Source organism: Neolamprologus brichardi, chromosome 13 (genome assembly GCF_056152115.1).
Source record: "Neolamprologus brichardi isolate AB-2024 chromosome 13, ASM5615211v1, whole genome shotgun sequence".
Lineage (NCBI taxonomy): Eukaryota > Metazoa > Chordata > Actinopteri > Cichliformes > Cichlidae > Neolamprologus > Neolamprologus brichardi.
The window spans coordinates 8,814,471-8,833,041 of NC_142116.1; the positions used below are offsets into that span (position 1 = coordinate 8,814,471).

The following is an 18,571-nucleotide window of genomic DNA, read 5'->3' on the forward strand; positions in this document are numbered from 1 at the left end:
TATTAACTTGAACCAGAGCTTAGAGCATGAGATTTTGGGTTGTGCATATGCTTACCTGGTTACTTTGAATTGGGTGTGTTTAGTAAAAAAGAGAAAAAACTATTATGGAAATAATATACACTTTAAATTTCATCTCCACTTTCTTTGATCATAATTAACCTTAAAAATTAGATATTTCTCGTGTTTTGCTTAATTGCAGGTGGCAACAACAAGCCAAGACAGGGACTGCTAGTAGCAAGTTACGATGGATCTAAACAGTGCGTAAGATGATTTTAGAAATATCCACTTTCACGAAGCAACTTTAATTAACATGGTCCAAATTTTATAATTCATGCAGTTTCAAAGAATCTTTTTCTCAACGTTAAGTATAAACTTACCTGCGAGTCGTTCAATTTTTGAACCCTTACCTAGAATAATAAAGACCTGAAGATCTAGTTTTGGTTTCTCAGTTTTCCAGTTTCTGTCACACCACATATAATCCATATTTCTCCTTGGCTGATGTCAGCTGTTGGATAAATCAGCTGCCTGATCACTTTAGGGCACAGATTAAAAAGCACCAAATGCATATAAGAGAATAATGATTCCCTATACTTTAAGTAGCTTTCCTGCATTTGAATTCTTTTAAAAGTCCTATTGTGTTCAGCAGTCAGGTTCTCCAAATACTTTGGCAAATGTGTGAAATGTGTTAAGTGTACCCGAGTGAACCGAGGAGCTGAAAAGATTTGTGAAAAGCTTAAAACAGATGTTTAAAGAGAATAATTTAAAAACCACAATCTTTAACAGCAACACTATATATGCAGTTTTACAAATGGAAGAAATATGCATGTCTACTTTCTGGTAATTTTTCACTGTTTACTTGATAAAGAAATGGAAACCTATGTTATTTGCATCCTCAAGGTTATGAAAAGGCTGAGATGTTAAAATCAATCGCTTTAAAATGCTTAAAACATTAGCAAAAGCCTTAGCTTTTATGTGCCCCTTGAAAGTGAATTTATTGCATTGTAACCTTACAATAAAAAAAAGGGGAAACATATGTCAGAGTTTCAATTGGATGCTGGATTTTTGCATGACCATACAGTTAATAAACATACATTAAAAAAAAAAGTGGTGTGGTTTTTTTTATTCAAAGCTTTACTGTTAATGTAAAAAATTTTGCAATATAAACAATGTTAATATATAACTGTGGCGAAAACTACGCCTGCAATGAGATTAAAGCAAGTTACTTACATTGGGTTTTAATGTACGTGGTTAAAATGTGTTCATTACCCAACCCACTCTAAGGTTTGTTGGTAGTTAAACGCAACATGAAATTACACAGAATATATTGGTTCAGCCTACATCGCCTCCCATGTGCCTATTAGGGAACAAAGTCCAGTCTTCATGCATATTTTAAAGTTAAATGGGCCCTGGGAGACAATGTTCTATTTTCAGAGAAAATTAGAAGCTTTTTTTAATGATCAGTATAAGTAAGAAGGGATCATTTGCAAGCACGCTGCAGAACATTTTAACTACTGTTTGACGCAGAAAATACGCAACTTGCCTTTAAGAACCATACCTCTGACTCCTGGTCATCCTTCTCCCATCAGTGAGCCTGGATGAGGTTCGATTCCATCGCTGACTTGATGGTTATAAGTTGGCTGAATGTGAAAACGTTAATATCTCTCTATATAAAGGCAGCCCTTCCTTTCTCGTCATTTTATCCATTAATGGGTATTTTATAACAAAGTCTGTTACATAATTATTCCCTTCATGCCTACATCATGATGGTAAAATTTATTGCAGCACTTCAGTACTAGACTGCATTAACTTTTAACTATGCGTATCTACTAAAGTTACAAATTAACATTACACTACACCAGCTATTGCACTGGTTATTTTATACATATTTGGGGTATTTAAATCTGACTGTGTAAAGTTACTCACACACCAATTCTGCTAAAATGTAATAACGCAGAAATCGAGAGTAATTCAGCAGTAAGATAAACAACCAAGTACTGCAAGAACTACATTTGAGTTGCTGTGTTTTTCACCTTTGAAAAAGGAAAGGACCACAAACAGTAGCTCAAATAGAACTCCAGCACTGCAGCGCTGTTGTATTAGACTACACTCTCATAACAGAGTACCCCGACTATATATACACATGCACACACAATAAACCAAAAGCGCACACAGGTAGTCTTGATGAATTTTAATTACATCAAATGAATTCATGTAAAAGTGGAAAAGGAGGAAAACACTGGGTCTCATCACTGCCAACATGTTCAACACAACAGAAGTATGCACATGCTCCGTTTGCACTGGGCAGGTCGCAGGTCACCTATACTTCAGACAGATTTATTAAACACTTGCTTACGGAGTCTCTTTTTAGAATGTAAAGACTATGTGCTTTTACAGTTATTATCTGGATTAGAGCAACAATGGAAGTGATAAATGAGATGCTTCAGTGCCATTTGGTGAAATGAAAATGAAGGGTGAAGATGAAGTACATGTAGGGTTTTTCTCAGGGTGTGTCTCTGCCTTATAGGTGACCTGAAACACTCCCATGATAAGTCTCTACTTCTCTCTCACACTACCTTCACTCAATCAAGCTGTCATGGCTTCCTGTCCGAGTCCATTTGGCATCCTGGCATGTTTCCGTTGAACACACATTTCTCTTTGATTGGATAAAGGAAGCGGGTTGATTGATTGATTGCTCCATGCAGATTGTGATTCTTCGGACATGCTTCATGTTGTCTTTGTTTGTGCGTTCTGCCCAGTTACAAAATGTTTTAGGACCATGGCACTGGGCAGAAGAAGGTCTGTCTCACTGGTTCAAGGTTGCCCTGTTGGCTGTTGTGTGAACACTGGCACTTTAATTTTAGTCCACAGAGACTAGTGCATGTCTAACTGTCCGTCACACTGAAGGACACATGGCAGTGCAATCTGCCATCGGAGTCTTAGTGGAAAGAAAACAAATAAAAACTGTCACTGTAACATTTTCTAATAATTTTAAGTTGTTTCCTTGATTCAAGGAAGAAAGAAGAAAACAGAGAAGGAAGCCACTTTTCTCTACTGAAGTGTCCTGGGTTAAAAAAAAAAAAAGGGGGGGGGGGGGGGGGGGGTGAGACAGGCTTTTACAATCTTTTCTCACTGTAGACGGTCTCAGCAGATTCACCCTACTAGGCTTCAGACACACAGCTCCAAGGCCACCTTTCTCTGAGTCCCAAGCAATCAAAGAGGAGTAGAGAGAATAGGAAAAGAAAGATGACAAGAAAGTTGAGAAAAATAAAAGAAGGAAAGGAGATGGAAAACAGACAAAGGAGAAAGTTAAAGATCAGAAGCTGTACCAGCAAAGACAGAGACGTGACAAGCGAACACAGTAGGACGCCTGGATCTACATGCAAGAGGGAAGGATTTGAGCGCTACACCAAAGCCATGCAGCAACAATAAGCAGCCTGCAAACACAGACTTCTTCACTCAGCAGTCGCCAACAGCATGAGATGCTTTATGAAGGAGTGGGAAACGGTGAGCTGCTGGAGCCGAATGGCTCGTCTTGTCGAGGGATTTGAGATCTGGGAGGGGGGAAGCAGCATACACTGAGAGCTACACGGTAAAATGGCCCATATGCCATGCAGACGGGTCTCATCAGGCTCCTTGAACAGGCGTTTGGCACCACAGTGACAGTGAGGGGATGGACAGGACAGTGAGGGAGAGGGAGTAACAGCTTAGAGAAGCAGGGGAAAGCAAGCGCACAGCAGGATGGACGACATCTGTTACACCATGTTTTAGGTTCCCATGGAGACAAGACTGACCCCACCCTCCACCCCCCCTCCCCTTTTTCCTCCCGCTCGCTCACTCACCACGCGCTCACAGCATGGTAGCAGACAGACGAGGGTGGGGGGGGACAGGGTTTAGCAGCTTTGCTGCGGCTCCCCGCTCCTGCTTTTAGACTTTCTGCCCTCCACATCTGTAGGACAAAGGCAACGCTTATGTTACATCTGCAGAGTGATGACAGACCATTTTCATTGACTTCATACCTGCGGATACTTTGAATCAAGATAAATACAATATAGCAACTTCAAAACAGCAACTAAAGAGTACAAAAGCAGAAATAAATAAGGACGTAGATACAGGCAGTTCAACTAGTATTGGCACAATATGTAGTGCTCGTCTTTGATTATAACTTAATGATAGCAGTCTATACAAGATAGGTCAGTCTCAAATATCACCTCAAGTTATCCAACTTGTGGCGTGTCAGGAGAAAATACCAAAAGGAATGATGTTCGCTTCATTCACAAAACAACCTCAAATGAATCAACTTACAGTATCAACTCCACGTTCTAAAAAAATAACTAAAATACCCCCAAACAATCAAACTGCGTAAAACCAAATCACTATTGCAATGCTGGATTCTGTGTCCTCTCCGTCAACTTTCACGTTTCAAACTAAAAATGCCGCCCTGATTGTTTTGGGAATGAAGCTTCATCATTTTGTCACCAGCCCAGGAGGTCAGCTTAGATCCACCAGATCATATTAATCCATTTGCAGAGGGGAGCAAACACTCCAGTGAACGTGTACACAGCAAAGAAAAACAGAAAAGATATCAAATGTAAAAAACAAAAAACAAACAGCACACACCATCATAAGAAACAAACGGATGAAAACCATTTTGATCACAGCAATCCAAATGAACGTTTCAGGTCAAACAGACAAAACAAAGCCATGCAATTTAGGAGGTGAAAAGTGGGACTTGCCAAGAATCACCATAATAAACAGAAAATGCAAAGTGAACCTATTATCTGACTTTACTATGTAGAAATTGCCCCAGAATGCTTTGCTCATTATGCTCATTATAAAAAAAAGCTTTTCCTGCTGTTTTTATGATTCCTGGTGTGACTTAAACCGACTTGCTCGGTGTGTTTTGGCCTCACATGAAAGCTTTAGATAATTCTCTATTTCTTCTCATTCCCGAGTTAAAATGTATCACCTCACTGCAGCAGATAATAGTATAATGTTAGCCAGGTAAAACTTATCTGATGAGGTAAAAATAATGTGTGAAAGGGTATTGGACGGAAGAACAGTCAAAGTCCCGCATCATAGAAAAGAAAATGGGGGTTAAAAAAATATAAAAAATTAAAGTAAAGTCACCAATCAGCACCATAGCAAACAGGGAAAAATGACCCACATACACCACACAGAGACAGACAGTACTCTGACGAATACATGCAGAGGAAATGGCTTTACTCTTTATCCATCCTTTTGTTCCTCCCTCTTCAAGTCAAGTATTAAAATCAGCAAACCAGAAACCTCCCCGTCATTTAGATACAGCCGTACTCATACCACAGAGACTCCCTCTCCTCTGGGCTCAGTGACTGATCCGGATTATTTACACAACTCTGATCAACACCCTCGCTGGATCTCACCTGGCCGTTTGATTGGCTGTGGGGGGTCTGGTTTTGGGTGTGAATGTGGTGCGGCACAGGAGGAGATTGGGTCTTATTTGTAACAGGAGGCCCGCTGATGTTGCTGACTAAGGTGGGGTTAAGAGAAAGGAAGGGGAGGTTTTTGTCTGCTGACTCACTAAAGATGGAGTCCATGAATACAGATTCTACAGTGAAGGAAGGGCCGAGGAAAGACTCAAGGGTGGAGAGGTCGGGGTCCTCCGAGCTATGGCAAGGTAAGCTGACTGACTTGGGCATGGGGGTGATGGTGGTGAGGGGTCCCTTAAGGTTGGTGCTGTTGGGGTGGTACTCACTGGGTGTGGGCTGCGAGCGTAGCCCAGCCCTGGTGGAAGCAGCAGCGGCAGGAGCGTCAACCGAAACGGGCTGCCGGTTGTCCTTGGACAGCAGGTCGTGGATGCTGGTACGCCGTGTGGTACCTTCAGCGGTGGAGATGACACTGCTGGCCCGGGGCAGGGTGGAGGAGGCTGAATCGAGCCGTTCGGAGACAGAGGTCGCTTTGCCCTGTGAAGACAGGCTGGCGCGGATCGGGGCGGAGCCTTTCACCCGTGTGCTCTCGGCCTTGCGCAGGGAAGGGCGTCCTGGTTGTCCGGAAGACCTCGGAGGCCGGTCAGCGCTGACTGGTGCTGCCTTCCCGCTGGACGAGCGCAGTATGCCCCGGCCCTTTGTGACAGTGCGTTCTTTCTGGCCGTGCTCAGAGGAGGTGGAGAGGCGAGGAGAGTCTACAGTGAGGTTCTCCTGACTGCCAGACTACAAAAGATAGCAAACAGCATTAAGGACAGAACAAATAACAATGGAAACAATTCACGTCCAACTCCAAACGTTATCTGAACTGACTAATAAAGAAGAACATGTTCGATTTTAGTCCACTTCATATGTAGGCTGTAATCCAATAAATCTAAGAACAGCACTTATAGCAGAATTTCAGGCCTCACCTCTGCAGGATCAATACCCTCATCCAGGAACTGCTGCAGGGAAAGCACCTCGTTCCCTGGGGATCCCGTCTTCCTGATCTGGGACTGGACCGCGCTGCCCGCGGCGGCGGATGGGTCAAGAGATCTGCGCAGCTGCAGGGGGCTCTGGTGGGAGGAGCGTGAGGAGGTGGGCTGCTGGACGGGGCTGCTGCCGCTGCTGGACCACACTTCCTGGTCCAGACTGAGGCTGAACTCGCCGCTGCTCTCGCTGTGAGGCCTGCTCAGACTGCCGTTCAATGTGCCTGCAGGACGAGGGGAGGCATGGATTACAAGATTTCTGATTGCATTAGTAGTGATCAGACTACCCCACACTTTCAGAACACACCATGCAATTTAAAAAGCATTATATTGAAAAAAAAAAGTCTCATAATTGTACTCAGATCTAATTTTATTACCATCATGAGTTATTGCTTTCTACCCAATGAAGAAAAGAGAACGGCTTAAAGTTGAACCAAACCAACTTCACATTTTTGCGCGAGAAAAAAAGTAATTTTTTGAGAAATGATGAGAGAAACGAGATGAAAGGGAGCAAAAGAAAAAGACAAGAGTAATAAGTGGATAGTAGCAGAGGAAGAGGAAAGGAGGAGCATACCTTTGCCCTCCAGAGGAGAAGTGAGGTGGGAGTTATTGTTACTATTACTACTGATGGTCCTGTTGCTATGAAGACTGGAGGGTCTGGAGGCTGGGTAAGGAACGAGAGGTAAGACACATGCACACATACATTCACAGTTAGGATTTATATCTGTACACGCTTACATGTATCCACACCAACATGCACCAACGCGAGAAGTAACACGTATACGGACGCCAACACCCTGACAGAACGTCTCCTGCTGGGGGAGCAGATGGCACATGCCAGGCAGAGGGACAGGAAAGGTGGCTCAATGCCAGGCTGCAGCCCCAATATGTCCATTCAATAAACAAAGGAACTACTGACAGAGAGGGCAGGGACACCCAAATATAAGGACCGATTTCCCACCAATAAAGGGGAAGTGACTGACGATACAAGTGTGAGTCTGTTAGTAATTAAAGAGGAAATGACAGGCCGTGTTAGGAACTGAGAAGGAAGACAAAGAGTAAAAGGAAGTGAAGACAACACGAACTTGCTCTTTCCAGTGCTGACAGGGACAGCCCCAACTGAAAACCAGTGACCGTGAAATCATCTCAAACCGGTTTTCACGACATGCTTGACACCAAATTAGAATTTCAAATCAACCCCAATGTTACAGATCAGTATCAGAGTCAGAAACCAGCGGATTGCTTGTGGCCCCACAGTGATCCTCAGTCCCGAGTAACAGTCACTTACTACAGATGTTACAGGACACTCTGCACACAGCGCTCAGACCAACAGCACAACGACGCAAATGGCAGGGAGACATATACCCCTGTGGCCCTGATAACAAACAAAAAAAATACAATGCAACACACCTAAAGGGTAACATGACAACTCAATACTGCTCAAAAATAATAAAGTTTCATGAAATGCAGGTGAAAACAAAAAAAAATTATTTACAGTGTCTGGGGGAGGAAGAAAAAAATCAATACACGTCTGAAACTACCATTAGTGTCTACAACATCCGATGACCTAATGGCTCATACGTTCTGAGCAACATCCGCTGTGTGAGTGAGACTGGGCGTCCTTCTCCAACCATTACAGTGAGAATGCATTCTGGGAACAATATCCTGTGGAACCAGTTTATTGACCATCAAAAGTGCAGATGTTTGCAGCACTTAAACACAACAAGAGAAATCTGTCTGTAGACCTAACGTAAGGAATGTGTGCCAGTAGTTTTGTGGCTGTTTAGCAACTGGGTCATCTACATTAAAGCGACACAGACCTGATCAAGTGTTGCCTGGATCCAGATTAACTGCCCTGGATAACACCCTAGCGCCTGTATTAAAGTCAATCCTGCTTTCAGCAAAGGATGATCTGTCTCCCTCTCCCCGTCTCTTTTGCTCCCATCTAACTCCAAATCAAGCTTAATCAAAGTGCAGGAAGGCAGCCCAAAGATTATCAGTGGGACTCCTGAGGACATGACCTGTTTTTTTTCCCCCTCATTTCTTGTTTAAGGGGCTGTTAGATTCCAGCCTGGCGCTGAGAGACTGCAGGCGCTTTTCTTTGACACAGTTTCGCGCTGATGTCGTGTGAAGCTTTACTCTACCTTGACTCTTGGGATCATCCAATGAGCCGGCGACATCCTCGCAGGAGGCATTGTCTGATGAGATAAAGAGAGCAGTCATGCTACGGCTTCTTTTCACTCTGTTCTGAACAAATTTCATCAACTAAATGCAATGAGAACATTAACACAATGTATTTCCACAAACAGGCATCCTGACCTTTGACCTGAAGCCTGTGCTTGGCTCTACTGTGACTTGAACTAGGCAGGGTGAGGGTGGCACAATCAATGGCATTGGTGGAAAAGGCGAGTTCCTTCATGCGCTGCCCGCTGCGCCTGCTGCTGCCCGTCATGTTGGCATCTCCGGCTTCAGCCCCGTCTAGATTCTCACTGCTGCCCGCCCACTGAGCCTCAGGACCGCCTGCCATTGCCATGGTCTGAAGCAGGTCGTTCATAGCTAGGATGGATGGGTTGGCATGAAGAAAAAAAAACTGAGATTAGACATTTTAATACATATAATCTTACCTCAAGTAATGGCTCAGGATTTATAGCCATTTTATCTTAAAGAAGTCTCAATTTAATCCATCTAGACTTTAAAGGCCAACTAAAATCAGAGAAACTGGTCGCTAAAATATGCTTACGAGGAAAGAACAACCTTGCAAAGACTTTTTTTGTACGCAGGACACTCATCTAGGTCCCTCTTGGAGACAAAGGCTAAATTACCATTGGGGATGTGCCTAGAGACATTACAGGAAACAGACGTGGCCTCAAAGAATCCTTCAATAATCTCTAAAAGGATTCTGTAAAAGCAAAGGTGACGGTTATCCCGCTGCTGCCCCAGCAGATCCAATCAACTGACAAAATGGAAAATACATTAGCCAATCATGTTTAAGTTTCATAGAAGAAAAGCACATCTCATATTCATTATCTTAGCAAAGATGCGCTGTAATACTGTATCATGAATTGGCTGTGCTGAAAAGAGAAAGGCACAGATCATGTGAGAAGTTGTGTCAGCACTGAGCCATTAGCAAAGCTGTAACGTTGTGAAACTGTGCACAGACACAACTATAAGCTTCTCTCTGCTTTCATTTAGATGATAGCAATAAACAACTGTACAGAGGCTTTTCAAAATGGCTACCCAGTGCTGAGACTTGCTTCTCGAAGGACTCTGACAGGGCAGGGCAGGAAAATGCTCTTTAAGGCCAGATCTAGACTATAATTATCACTGGATACAAGTCAATATTCAATAAAAAATTCATGCTATAGAATAACAGGTCCAAGCCTTTTAAAACTCAATGCACTTGCAGGCGTACAGCATTATAATAATCATATTTTAAAAGCCAACAACATATCAACCAAAGTGCACGGTCGGTCACAGCCAGACACTTTTTGACATCCTTGACCGTCTCTATGCATTTTGATTACTGAGACGACAGCGAAGAAGAAGCATGGAAACATGCAAAGCTGCTCTGAGCGACGGCGGTGGTGCTGTGCACACACACACACAAAATAAATAAATAAATCAGAGCGAGGCAAGCCCATGTCAGCAGAATAAGATCTGAAATGCAGCACGCTGACAGAGAAGAGAGAGAGAGACAGACGGAGGGGGAGAGAGACAGAATAAAGGCTCCATTTCAAGTCCTCCATGGTGAGTGCGAGCGATGATCAAGCACTTAGTGATTTTCTTTGTCATGCTGTAATCAAAGACGGGAGCACACATTTCACAGGCGCATGAAAGGCAAACCCACAGTCTTTCCCGCTGTCTCACCTGAACACACACCCTCTCTCTCTCACACACACACACACCTTTTTTCTCACTCTCGCACACGCACACACACACTTGGCCTTTCATTCAGCATACACAAACAAAATAAAACCACAAAGCACACAAGAAAGCTGCCCATTGCACATTACTGTAAGTGACCAAATGACATGGTTTTGGTCCAGAGGTGAAAATCAAACAAAAGAAAACAGAAAAAAATAAATCACCACTGTTCCTATAGTTTAGCCCTAACAAACACTAACGTTAGTGTTAAGGTTGTGTTAATCATTCATCAGCAAATAGTGAGAGTAAAGTGACACAACACTGCTGAAAGCCAGTGAAGACTTGGAAGATACTCTACAGGAGAAAGTGGCGGCGGCAGACGTGATGGGATGGGTTAGGATTACTAGGAAAAACTTTTAAGGACAAGTCACTGATGTCACCAGGTATAGCAGAGCGGCAGGGGGATGGGTATGGTGACTAAACTATAAAGAATTTAAAAATTGATCCTCTGGTAGGTCCTTTGCAGACATCTCTAAAACATGGATGATAAAACTCTGGAGTTTTAAACATTGAATTCTGCAGATGTGACTGAAAACTGAAGTCCCTCACCGCCACCACCCTGACATCAGTGACTGCTCCTCCTTTGTTTCTCCTAGCGCGACAAGAGGAGGGAGAGGAGGCAGATGAAGGCTAGCGTGGCAGCTAACAGAGATCTTACACATGGAGCGCCGGTAGATGGCCTTGGCCTTGTCTTTGTCCTTGGATCTGTTCCTCATGAAAGGCAACCTTTTTATAGCTGTCCGATCACAGCCAGAGACAGACAGGGAGGGAGGGAAGAGAGCGACAGAGTAAGGCAAGGAGGGAGGTGAAGGAAAAGCAAAATAAAAGAAAGAAAAGAAGGGCAGAACAGAGGGATGTGGTTAATGTTTTCACAAACAGAACCAGGGGAGAGAGAGCTGAGCTCCTGGACACCTTAACTGGATAACAGACAACACTGCAACAGACACAACAACAACTATAATATATGACTTTAAAAACATATGGATTATAATATTAGAGAGCCTATTAGATAGTTAATCAAGTGTAAGGTATTTCAATCTATACAAATTCTCTCCATATTATTAAAAACATACACACACACTTTATTGGATGCCCTTTGGATGGACTGAAATGCCTTCCACTGACTTTCTATATGTTCTGTATTTAAGGGCAGACTTTTGCATAAAACTACATTGTGTAAACAATAGAAAAACAGACACACATTATGCAAAACACACACCGTCTCCTGCACACAATCAACATCATCCGCACATTCTCATGTTAATGGTTTTGACCACTGTATATTACATTCTCAACTTATTTCCAGGCATTACATTCTGTACACAACACAACACATTCCACACCTAGATGAGACGACAACATGAAAATTATTAAAGGGTGCAATCAGGAGAACAAGAAGGGGCAGGTTAACAGCAAAAAATAGCACTACAGTGTTTCCAGCAAAGACTTTCCCAAGAACCTCAAAGAATGAGACGTTTATAGCTGCTTTTTCATCATTCTCGACTGTGTAATTTCTGTGCTGTACGCAAGTGTTTTAGCAAATGTTACTACATGGTTGTTAAAGGCTACGTTCTCTTTGTCTTACCTCTTATCTTGTGTGTTGTGAAAAACATACAGACTCGTTACACTAACTGACAACTTTGTGCTACATAGCAGAAATATGTGGCTTAGTTGTTACTTGGTGATTACAGTTAATGTCAGTACAACTGAAAACAACCAACCAAGCCAGGTCGCGATAACCAGGCAACGCATTGCACCTTTTAATATCTACGATGCTATGATACAGGACGTTTCTTATTTACAAGTGAGCTGAACAGATCGACAGGTTACCTGAGAGCAAAGCATCTTGGGATTAGATTTTTTTCCCAATATTTAAACCATGAGGTGCACTTGATTCAGCTCGACCTTGAGCTAGTATGCTGGCAACATAGATGTAGTCCAAATTATTCCGCAAATTCCAAGATATTAAATCTTACAGCTTAGCAACTGACGATGACTCCAGTAACACGAGGCACAAGTCTTAAAGCGACTTTTCTTCAGAAATGGTGGACATCCCCTTGAAAATGTTGCCAGTAACTGCATAAAATAGTACTATTCTTCAGTGATTGAGTTTAATAGTATTGGTAACAGCTGACTGAGTGCACCTCAATTTGTTTCAAACACAAGAAATGCTTCTGCATCTTTAACCAGGTCTGAGGTCAAGAGTCGGCCTGCACAGCTCAGCCGTAATCTCTACGACAGCTGAGTGATATGGACAATGGACTCACAAAAACATGCCCTGAAAGACGTGACAGTCGGGTCACAATCCCCTCCCACCCTCCCCATCCGCAGCATACCATTGGAGGAACCCTGCGCTTGGGCATGAGACTGCTGCCCTCTCCTCCCTTTGCAGAGAGATATAAAGAAGCAAAGGAGCAGTTAGGAGGGAAGACCCATTCAGTCACTCAGGCATACAAAGCCACACTCACAAAGTAGACCATTATGTGTCAGTGAAGAAAGTTCAGCATCAAATTAAAGCTGTTAGCAAATGTTTCACTAATTCTGTGTGTACTACAAAACAGTATTTTAAGAGTTTCCCTTCTCTTTGTAACAAAAAATATTGTGAACACATTAAAAGAAGTTCCTTCAGTGATGGTTGAAACTATAACTGTGCAATCTTGTGTGTGTGTGTGTGTGTGTGTGGTTCTTTCAGACTCACTGCTGCTCCTCTTGTGTGAGAGCGTGTCATCTAGCGAGTTGGTGCCCGAGCCTATGGATGAGCTGTCCTGGCTGTCCTGGGGAAACATCAGAAAACTGTCTCCAGACTCTGATCGAGATGGAGTCAGTGTGAGAGACCGGATCCTGTCCCGGCTCTTCGGCTTGATCAGCTTCTTCATCTTTAGAGTAATCCAGTTGCCGCGCCTGTAAAGCAGAGATGAGACAGACACTCAATAACAGACGAACAAAAGGAAATAGGATTTTAAAAAATCAATACATAATCATATAAAGGATATATAAGGCTAGATACATTTTAAATGTTATTTTAGGCTTCATTTAAGCCCAAATGACTATCAGGGTTAAGAAAAAGAAATTTCACTATACAGCTGTATGATGCTCTGCAGGTAATAAATATTTGATGCACTCCCTGATGCTGCACTGCTTTTCCATCTCAAAATACAAGACAGCAAGTATGCAGAACTTTACCAATTTGACTCAATTTTATGTCATTTAAAGGAAACAAATTATGCACCTGCGTGGAGGTGAAGGGTCATAGAACTTGTACTGGTCCATGATCTTCTCCTCCAACTTCTCCTTCTGCCTCCTCAGCTCATTCAGCTTATCTCTGATGGTGGGACAACGAGAAGATAAAAGCACAGTAAAAGCAGACAAGAGTGCATACACTCTAAACATAAAGGCAGCATATTTGCATTTACAAACACAGATACAAAGAAATATGCCAGAACCATGTGAGTTTTACATGTATTGTCTTTGCTCTACGTGGAACAGGTCCTTGCTCTCCATGGTCTGCTCCAGCAGTGTGCGATTTTGTAACATCAAAGTCTGGATTTGATCCAACAGGTGACGGTTCTCTTCCTCCAGGTTTCCCTTCAGCTGGCTCAACAACTAACACAAACATAGACAGATACATTCATATTTGGCTTTAGAAGCAGTGTTTTGAAATATGATACATTAAAAAGGTAGACACCATGAGAAAAACCTGAAGGGAAGAGAAGAGAGACTCATTACCTCACACTGGTTGGTTAGCTTGGTGGAGGTGATGTCCAGCTGCTGGTACTGCTCCTTCAGTTTAGAAAACTCAGCCTCCAGCTTGGTTTGGTCCAGCTTTGCACTGTTCAACTGGCTCTTTAGGTTTTTATGGTCCAGCTGGAGATTTTCATTGTCCTTCAAGAGCTGACGATAGGTGCTATTCAACCTGAGGAGAGAGAAAATCGACTCCTTGGTATACGGCCTCATTGATTTAAGTCAGTCCCTTTGATAAATTAGTGCTAATGTGAGCATAATGTTTAAGGTTATGGAAAAAAGCTTGAGCTGACCTATCATTTTCCTCTTTGAGCAGTTTGTACTGCTCAGCTGTAGCTTGGTGGGTCTGATTCTCCAGGGCCATCTTTTCCTGCTGCTCCTTCAGATTCTTCTCCAGCTCCTCCAGCTCCCCCTTTCTCTGCAAGAGCTGTTTGTACCTACATATGCAAACAGACACACACATTAACACTTATGTCGTTAGGTCCAGGACCATATTTCCTTGCAAAAGGCAGCCAAACTACAAACTAAAGTCACAAATGAGACTTAAGCTGTAATTAGACTTGAGCATGCACCCATCCCAAGCTCCTAAACCACATCTCACTTGTCCTCCAAGTCCCTGTGCTGCTGTTCCAGGCTCTTGTGGGAGGTCTTCAGCCCACCGTGCTTCCCGATCAGCGCTTCATATTCAGCTGCCTGCCTCTCGTGGAGCGCTGCCAGCTTCTCGTGATCGCGCAGCAGCAGTTCGTAGGTAGCTCTCAGCTCCTCTTTCTCCCTCAGCGCTCCTTCACGCTCTCCTTCCACACTGCTCTGCTGGCTCTGCAGCTGGGCGTTCTGGGCCATCAGGGATGCGCTCTGTGAGCTCAGAGTTGAGTTTTCCACCTAAAAAGAGGACAAAGGCAGAGGGAGAAAAGGACATGTTAAGCAAAGAGGTGATAAGAGTGATGTGTGGCGTGTGAATAAGAACAGCATTAAGCCCCTTAAATCAAACATCAAAGAACTTGGAAGCAGTAGCTGATGGGGCTTTGGTCTGTAGGGGGCACTCTTCCCTCAACCTGCTCTCCTGCTTCAAAATACTACAAAACATCAGCATGAAAGCTGTTTCTTTACATGTTTTCCTTTATGATCACAGCAGCACCCAGTTCTCAAATCCCTCTACAGACATGACTACTGTGTTTATTCACACTATGAACACGCACACACACACAGTCCTGGTGTTGCTACAATTTCTACCTTTTTTTAAAAACTCTTTTAACTACCTCTAGCCTGCCCCACATACAAATGTCCTCAAACGGTGCCCAATTCAAAGCAACACATGCAAACAGAGAAACAGCTACTGTGTAAATCCCTCCACCCTTAAGAAGGGTTTGAATTACTGCCAAACAGGGAGGACAAGTGTAAATCCAGAGCAGAGAGCTAAGCAGCCGGGCAAGGCAACAGTGCAAACAGGGCAGTACACAGAGGAGGCTATAAATGCACAATGCAGTGCCATCCAAGTCAGAACGGCTAACAAAGCTCTGTCGCCTACTATATGCATGGTTGCCAGCCCTCTGCAAAGTCAATTGCTACAGAACCCAAACTCTGTTCTCAAGAACTGAGTAGAGCTTCATGGAAATGGTTTTAATGGCATAGCAGCTGCATTCAAGCCTTACTTCACCAGACAGAAAAAATGGTTGGATGCAGTGGTGCAAAGCACTCCACCATTGGACTATAGAGCAGTGGAGGCGTGTTCTCAGGAGTGATGAATCATGACTCTCAGTCTGGCAATCCGATGGATGAGTTTGGTGGTTGCCAGAAGAACGGTACTTGCCTGACTGCACTGAGACAAGTATAAAGTTTGGGTGGTGTAGGGCTGTTCTTTGGGAGCTGGGCCCAGCCCTTTAGTTTCAGTGAAAGAAACTCTTAACGTTTCAGCATACAAAGACTTTTTGGACAATTTCATACTCCTAACTTTGAGGTAACAGTTTGGGGACGGCCCCTTCCTGTTCCAACATGTATCATTCTCCGACTTCACAAATGTGCTTCTGGAAGAAGCGTGAAAAATTCCCATAAACACACACCAAGCTGTGAGAGGTGTGATGGGATTACCTGTAGTTTGGCATTCTGCGTCTGTAGCGTTGTATTGTTCTCCTGTAAAGAGGCCGTCTGCCTCTGCACAGCCACTATCTGAGCCTGCAGGTTGGAGTTTTGGGTTTCCAGTTGTTTGAGTTGGCTCCTCAGGGCCACCTTCTCAGCCTGCAGAGTAGCATTCTGGGAAGACGACACATGATAGTATATTAGACAGGAAAATATACAACCAAAATTCACAACATAATTCATTCCTGACAGTATCTAAACTTACATTCCTCTCCACTTCAATGAGTCTGTCTTTGACTTTCAGCAGTTCTCTGGTGGCTTCGTGGCTTTCTTTCTCCCATTTACTGACAGCCTGAGGGTCTTCCCCCACTTTAGGGGGCGAGCTCTGCACCATCCTCTCCTCCTCCTCTCTCTGCCGGAGCGCCTCATAGTTTTTCTTCACCTGGGGATGAAAATAGTAAGTCAACAAAATTAAACATTTCAATTCCTGCGACTGCCTGTTCATGGCTCGTGTTTTTTCACAGCTTTGGATTAGATTTGTGTCAGCAGGTTCAAAATACAAACACCTCCCTGAAGGAAAGCAGACATCTCCTATCGCACATCAGCCCTTATAAATAGATAAAGTGCAGACAGAAACGAAGAGTGGATAAAATAAATAATGCATCGGCCTTGACAAGTCTTCCATGTTTTCATTGTTTCTAGTGTTTGAGTGTACGAGAAAGATGCTGGGACACGCTGATCTCAAGTGGACAAGCAAGCATATTCAAGTTTTTAATAATGGGGTTTTCTTTAATGTGGCAGTGCTAAACATCTGTAAATGAACAGTTTTTTTTATTAAAGTATTTATAAAAAAAAAGGAGCCAGTTGACATGGTTCAGGCATCTAGTTAGGATGCCAGATGGGAGGAGACCTCAAGAGACAGAACAGGCTGGGGAGTTCGGGAATGCTTTGGGATTGCCCAGAAAGAACTAGAGTGTGGCTGGAGAGAATGACATCTGGAATAGTCTCGTCAACCTGCTGCCAGCACAACTCCACTTTAGATAAGCAGAAGACGGCAGACTCACAGATACAAATCCATATTTTTAAAAATTCATTTGTTGTGTTACAAACCGTTTTCAGCTCCTGGCGAAGCTGCTGGTTAAGGTTGGAGGACTCCTGCAGTCTTGCCTCAAGTGCAGCAATTTTCTCCTCTTTGATCTCCAGAGTTGATTTCAGGGTCGACTCCAGTTTGGTTTCCAGGAGCTTAAACCTGACGATAAAGGTTCAGGTCAGTCCAGACGAGTGTTTGTTTTTGCAAAGTGAGTTTGTCAAAGAAACGCTGTTTAAAATCAAAGCATGTCATTTACATCTCACCAGACTTGATTCATTTTAAGCCTCAACTTTAGTGATTGTGCTTTGTAATAATTCTGATTCCAAGCAAGCTGACAGGCTTCTCATATGAGCTGAATCTGAGGATGGTTTAGCTTTTGTGTGCAGATATAATATTCACCTGTCGTCTGAGCTCTCGTCATGCAGGAGCCTCTCTTTGTTCAGTCCAATCTTTTCCAACTCATGGGTCAGTTTCTCAAGATCATTGGTCATCTGCTGAGTCCGCAGTTTCTCACTCACAAGCTCCTAAACACAAAATTACATGCTTTTGAATTCCATATTAGCAACAGACATATTATTAAAAATAACCCAATCAAATTGGTTGCAAGGTTTATTAAAAGGGATATAAAAACACATTTTTAATCACAAATTCTTAATTTTATCAATATTTGTTTCAACACACTATGAAAGGCCTCTACAATATATAAATCAAGAGGTTTAATATGTTTTGAGATAATATTTGCAGATGTCTGATAGTCCAACAGCTATTTTTACCTCTCTGAGCGTGACAAGGGTCTTCTTATCGATCGTGGCCAGTTTGACCAGCTCTTTTTTCTCCCTTTCCAGGTCCTTGACTCTCGTACAGGAGTCCCTGAAAAAGATCATCTCCTTGCCCATTGTCCGATTTTCCTTCTCCAGGGTAGCGATGCGCTGGTTGCTATCATCCAGCTTTGAGTCGCGGATCTCAGCCTGCTGCCTCAGTCGCTTGTTCTCCTTTTCCAGGAGCTTCTTGTCTTTCTCTAGCTGGGAGCTTTCCAACTCCAGAGCCTTGTTCTGGAGGAGAAGCGAATGTAATGGAGAGCAGATGGTTAAATATGATTTGGGACTACTCTTTGTCTAAATGCCTTGTTTGGCTGAACTTGGACAAAGATTTGCTTAAAAGGCCAAAAATGTATACGACAAATAATCTGGGTTAATCCAACTCATCTGGGAATCGCGCTATAATTTCAAAATAAACTAAAAAGAATCAGAGCGGCAGTACAATGCTCCTTAAGCACCAGATCATTTTTCACTTTTTTGATTTATTTAGGAGAA

At 43.1% G+C, this 18,571-nt stretch overlaps 1 protein-coding gene across 7 annotated transcripts in view; it reads right to left on the minus strand.

Annotated features, from left to right (window-relative positions):
• Positions 1 to 2,173: 2,173 nt before the first annotated feature.
• The window catches only part of ccdc88ab (coiled-coil and HOOK domain protein 88ab), a 62,986-nt gene continuing 46,588 nt past the window's right edge, over positions 2,174 to 18,571 (minus strand). Inside the window, exons 19-39 of one of the 7 annotated variants that reach the window (XR_015719910.1) lie at positions 18,032 to 18,310; positions 17,658 to 17,782; positions 17,279 to 17,417; positions 16,434 to 16,610; positions 16,181 to 16,342; positions 14,697 to 14,974; positions 14,389 to 14,532; positions 14,081 to 14,267; positions 13,812 to 13,957; positions 13,584 to 13,676; positions 13,053 to 13,255; positions 12,691 to 12,738; positions 11,013 to 11,090; positions 8,750 to 8,986; positions 8,575 to 8,628; positions 7,719 to 7,805; positions 7,005 to 7,094; positions 6,374 to 6,654; positions 5,735 to 6,188; positions 3,840 to 3,946; positions 2,174 to 3,195 (exon numbers count right to left, since the gene is read on the minus strand). Coding sequence is in view for 6 of the 7 variants with exons in the window: in XM_087850082.1 (XP_087706208.1) it covers positions 5,298 to 6,188; positions 6,374 to 6,654; positions 7,005 to 7,094; positions 7,719 to 7,805; positions 8,575 to 8,628; positions 8,750 to 8,986; positions 11,013 to 11,090; positions 12,691 to 12,738; positions 13,053 to 13,255; positions 13,584 to 13,676; positions 13,812 to 13,957; positions 14,081 to 14,267; positions 14,389 to 14,532; positions 14,697 to 14,974; positions 16,181 to 16,342; positions 16,434 to 16,610; positions 17,279 to 17,417; positions 17,658 to 17,782; positions 18,032 to 18,310 (3,699 nt within the window). In the remaining variant the exon portion in view is untranslated. Of the gene's footprint in view, positions 3,196 to 3,839; positions 6,189 to 6,373; positions 6,655 to 7,004; positions 7,095 to 7,718; positions 7,806 to 8,574; positions 8,629 to 8,749; positions 8,987 to 11,012; positions 11,091 to 12,690; positions 12,739 to 13,052; positions 13,256 to 13,583; positions 13,677 to 13,811; positions 13,958 to 14,080; positions 14,268 to 14,388; positions 14,533 to 14,696; positions 14,975 to 16,180; positions 16,343 to 16,433; positions 16,611 to 17,278; positions 17,418 to 17,657; positions 17,783 to 18,031; positions 18,311 to 18,571 lie in introns of those variants that run through there. The other 6 variants (XM_087850082.1, XM_087850083.1, XM_087850084.1 and 3 more) reach the window with 6 other exon arrangements.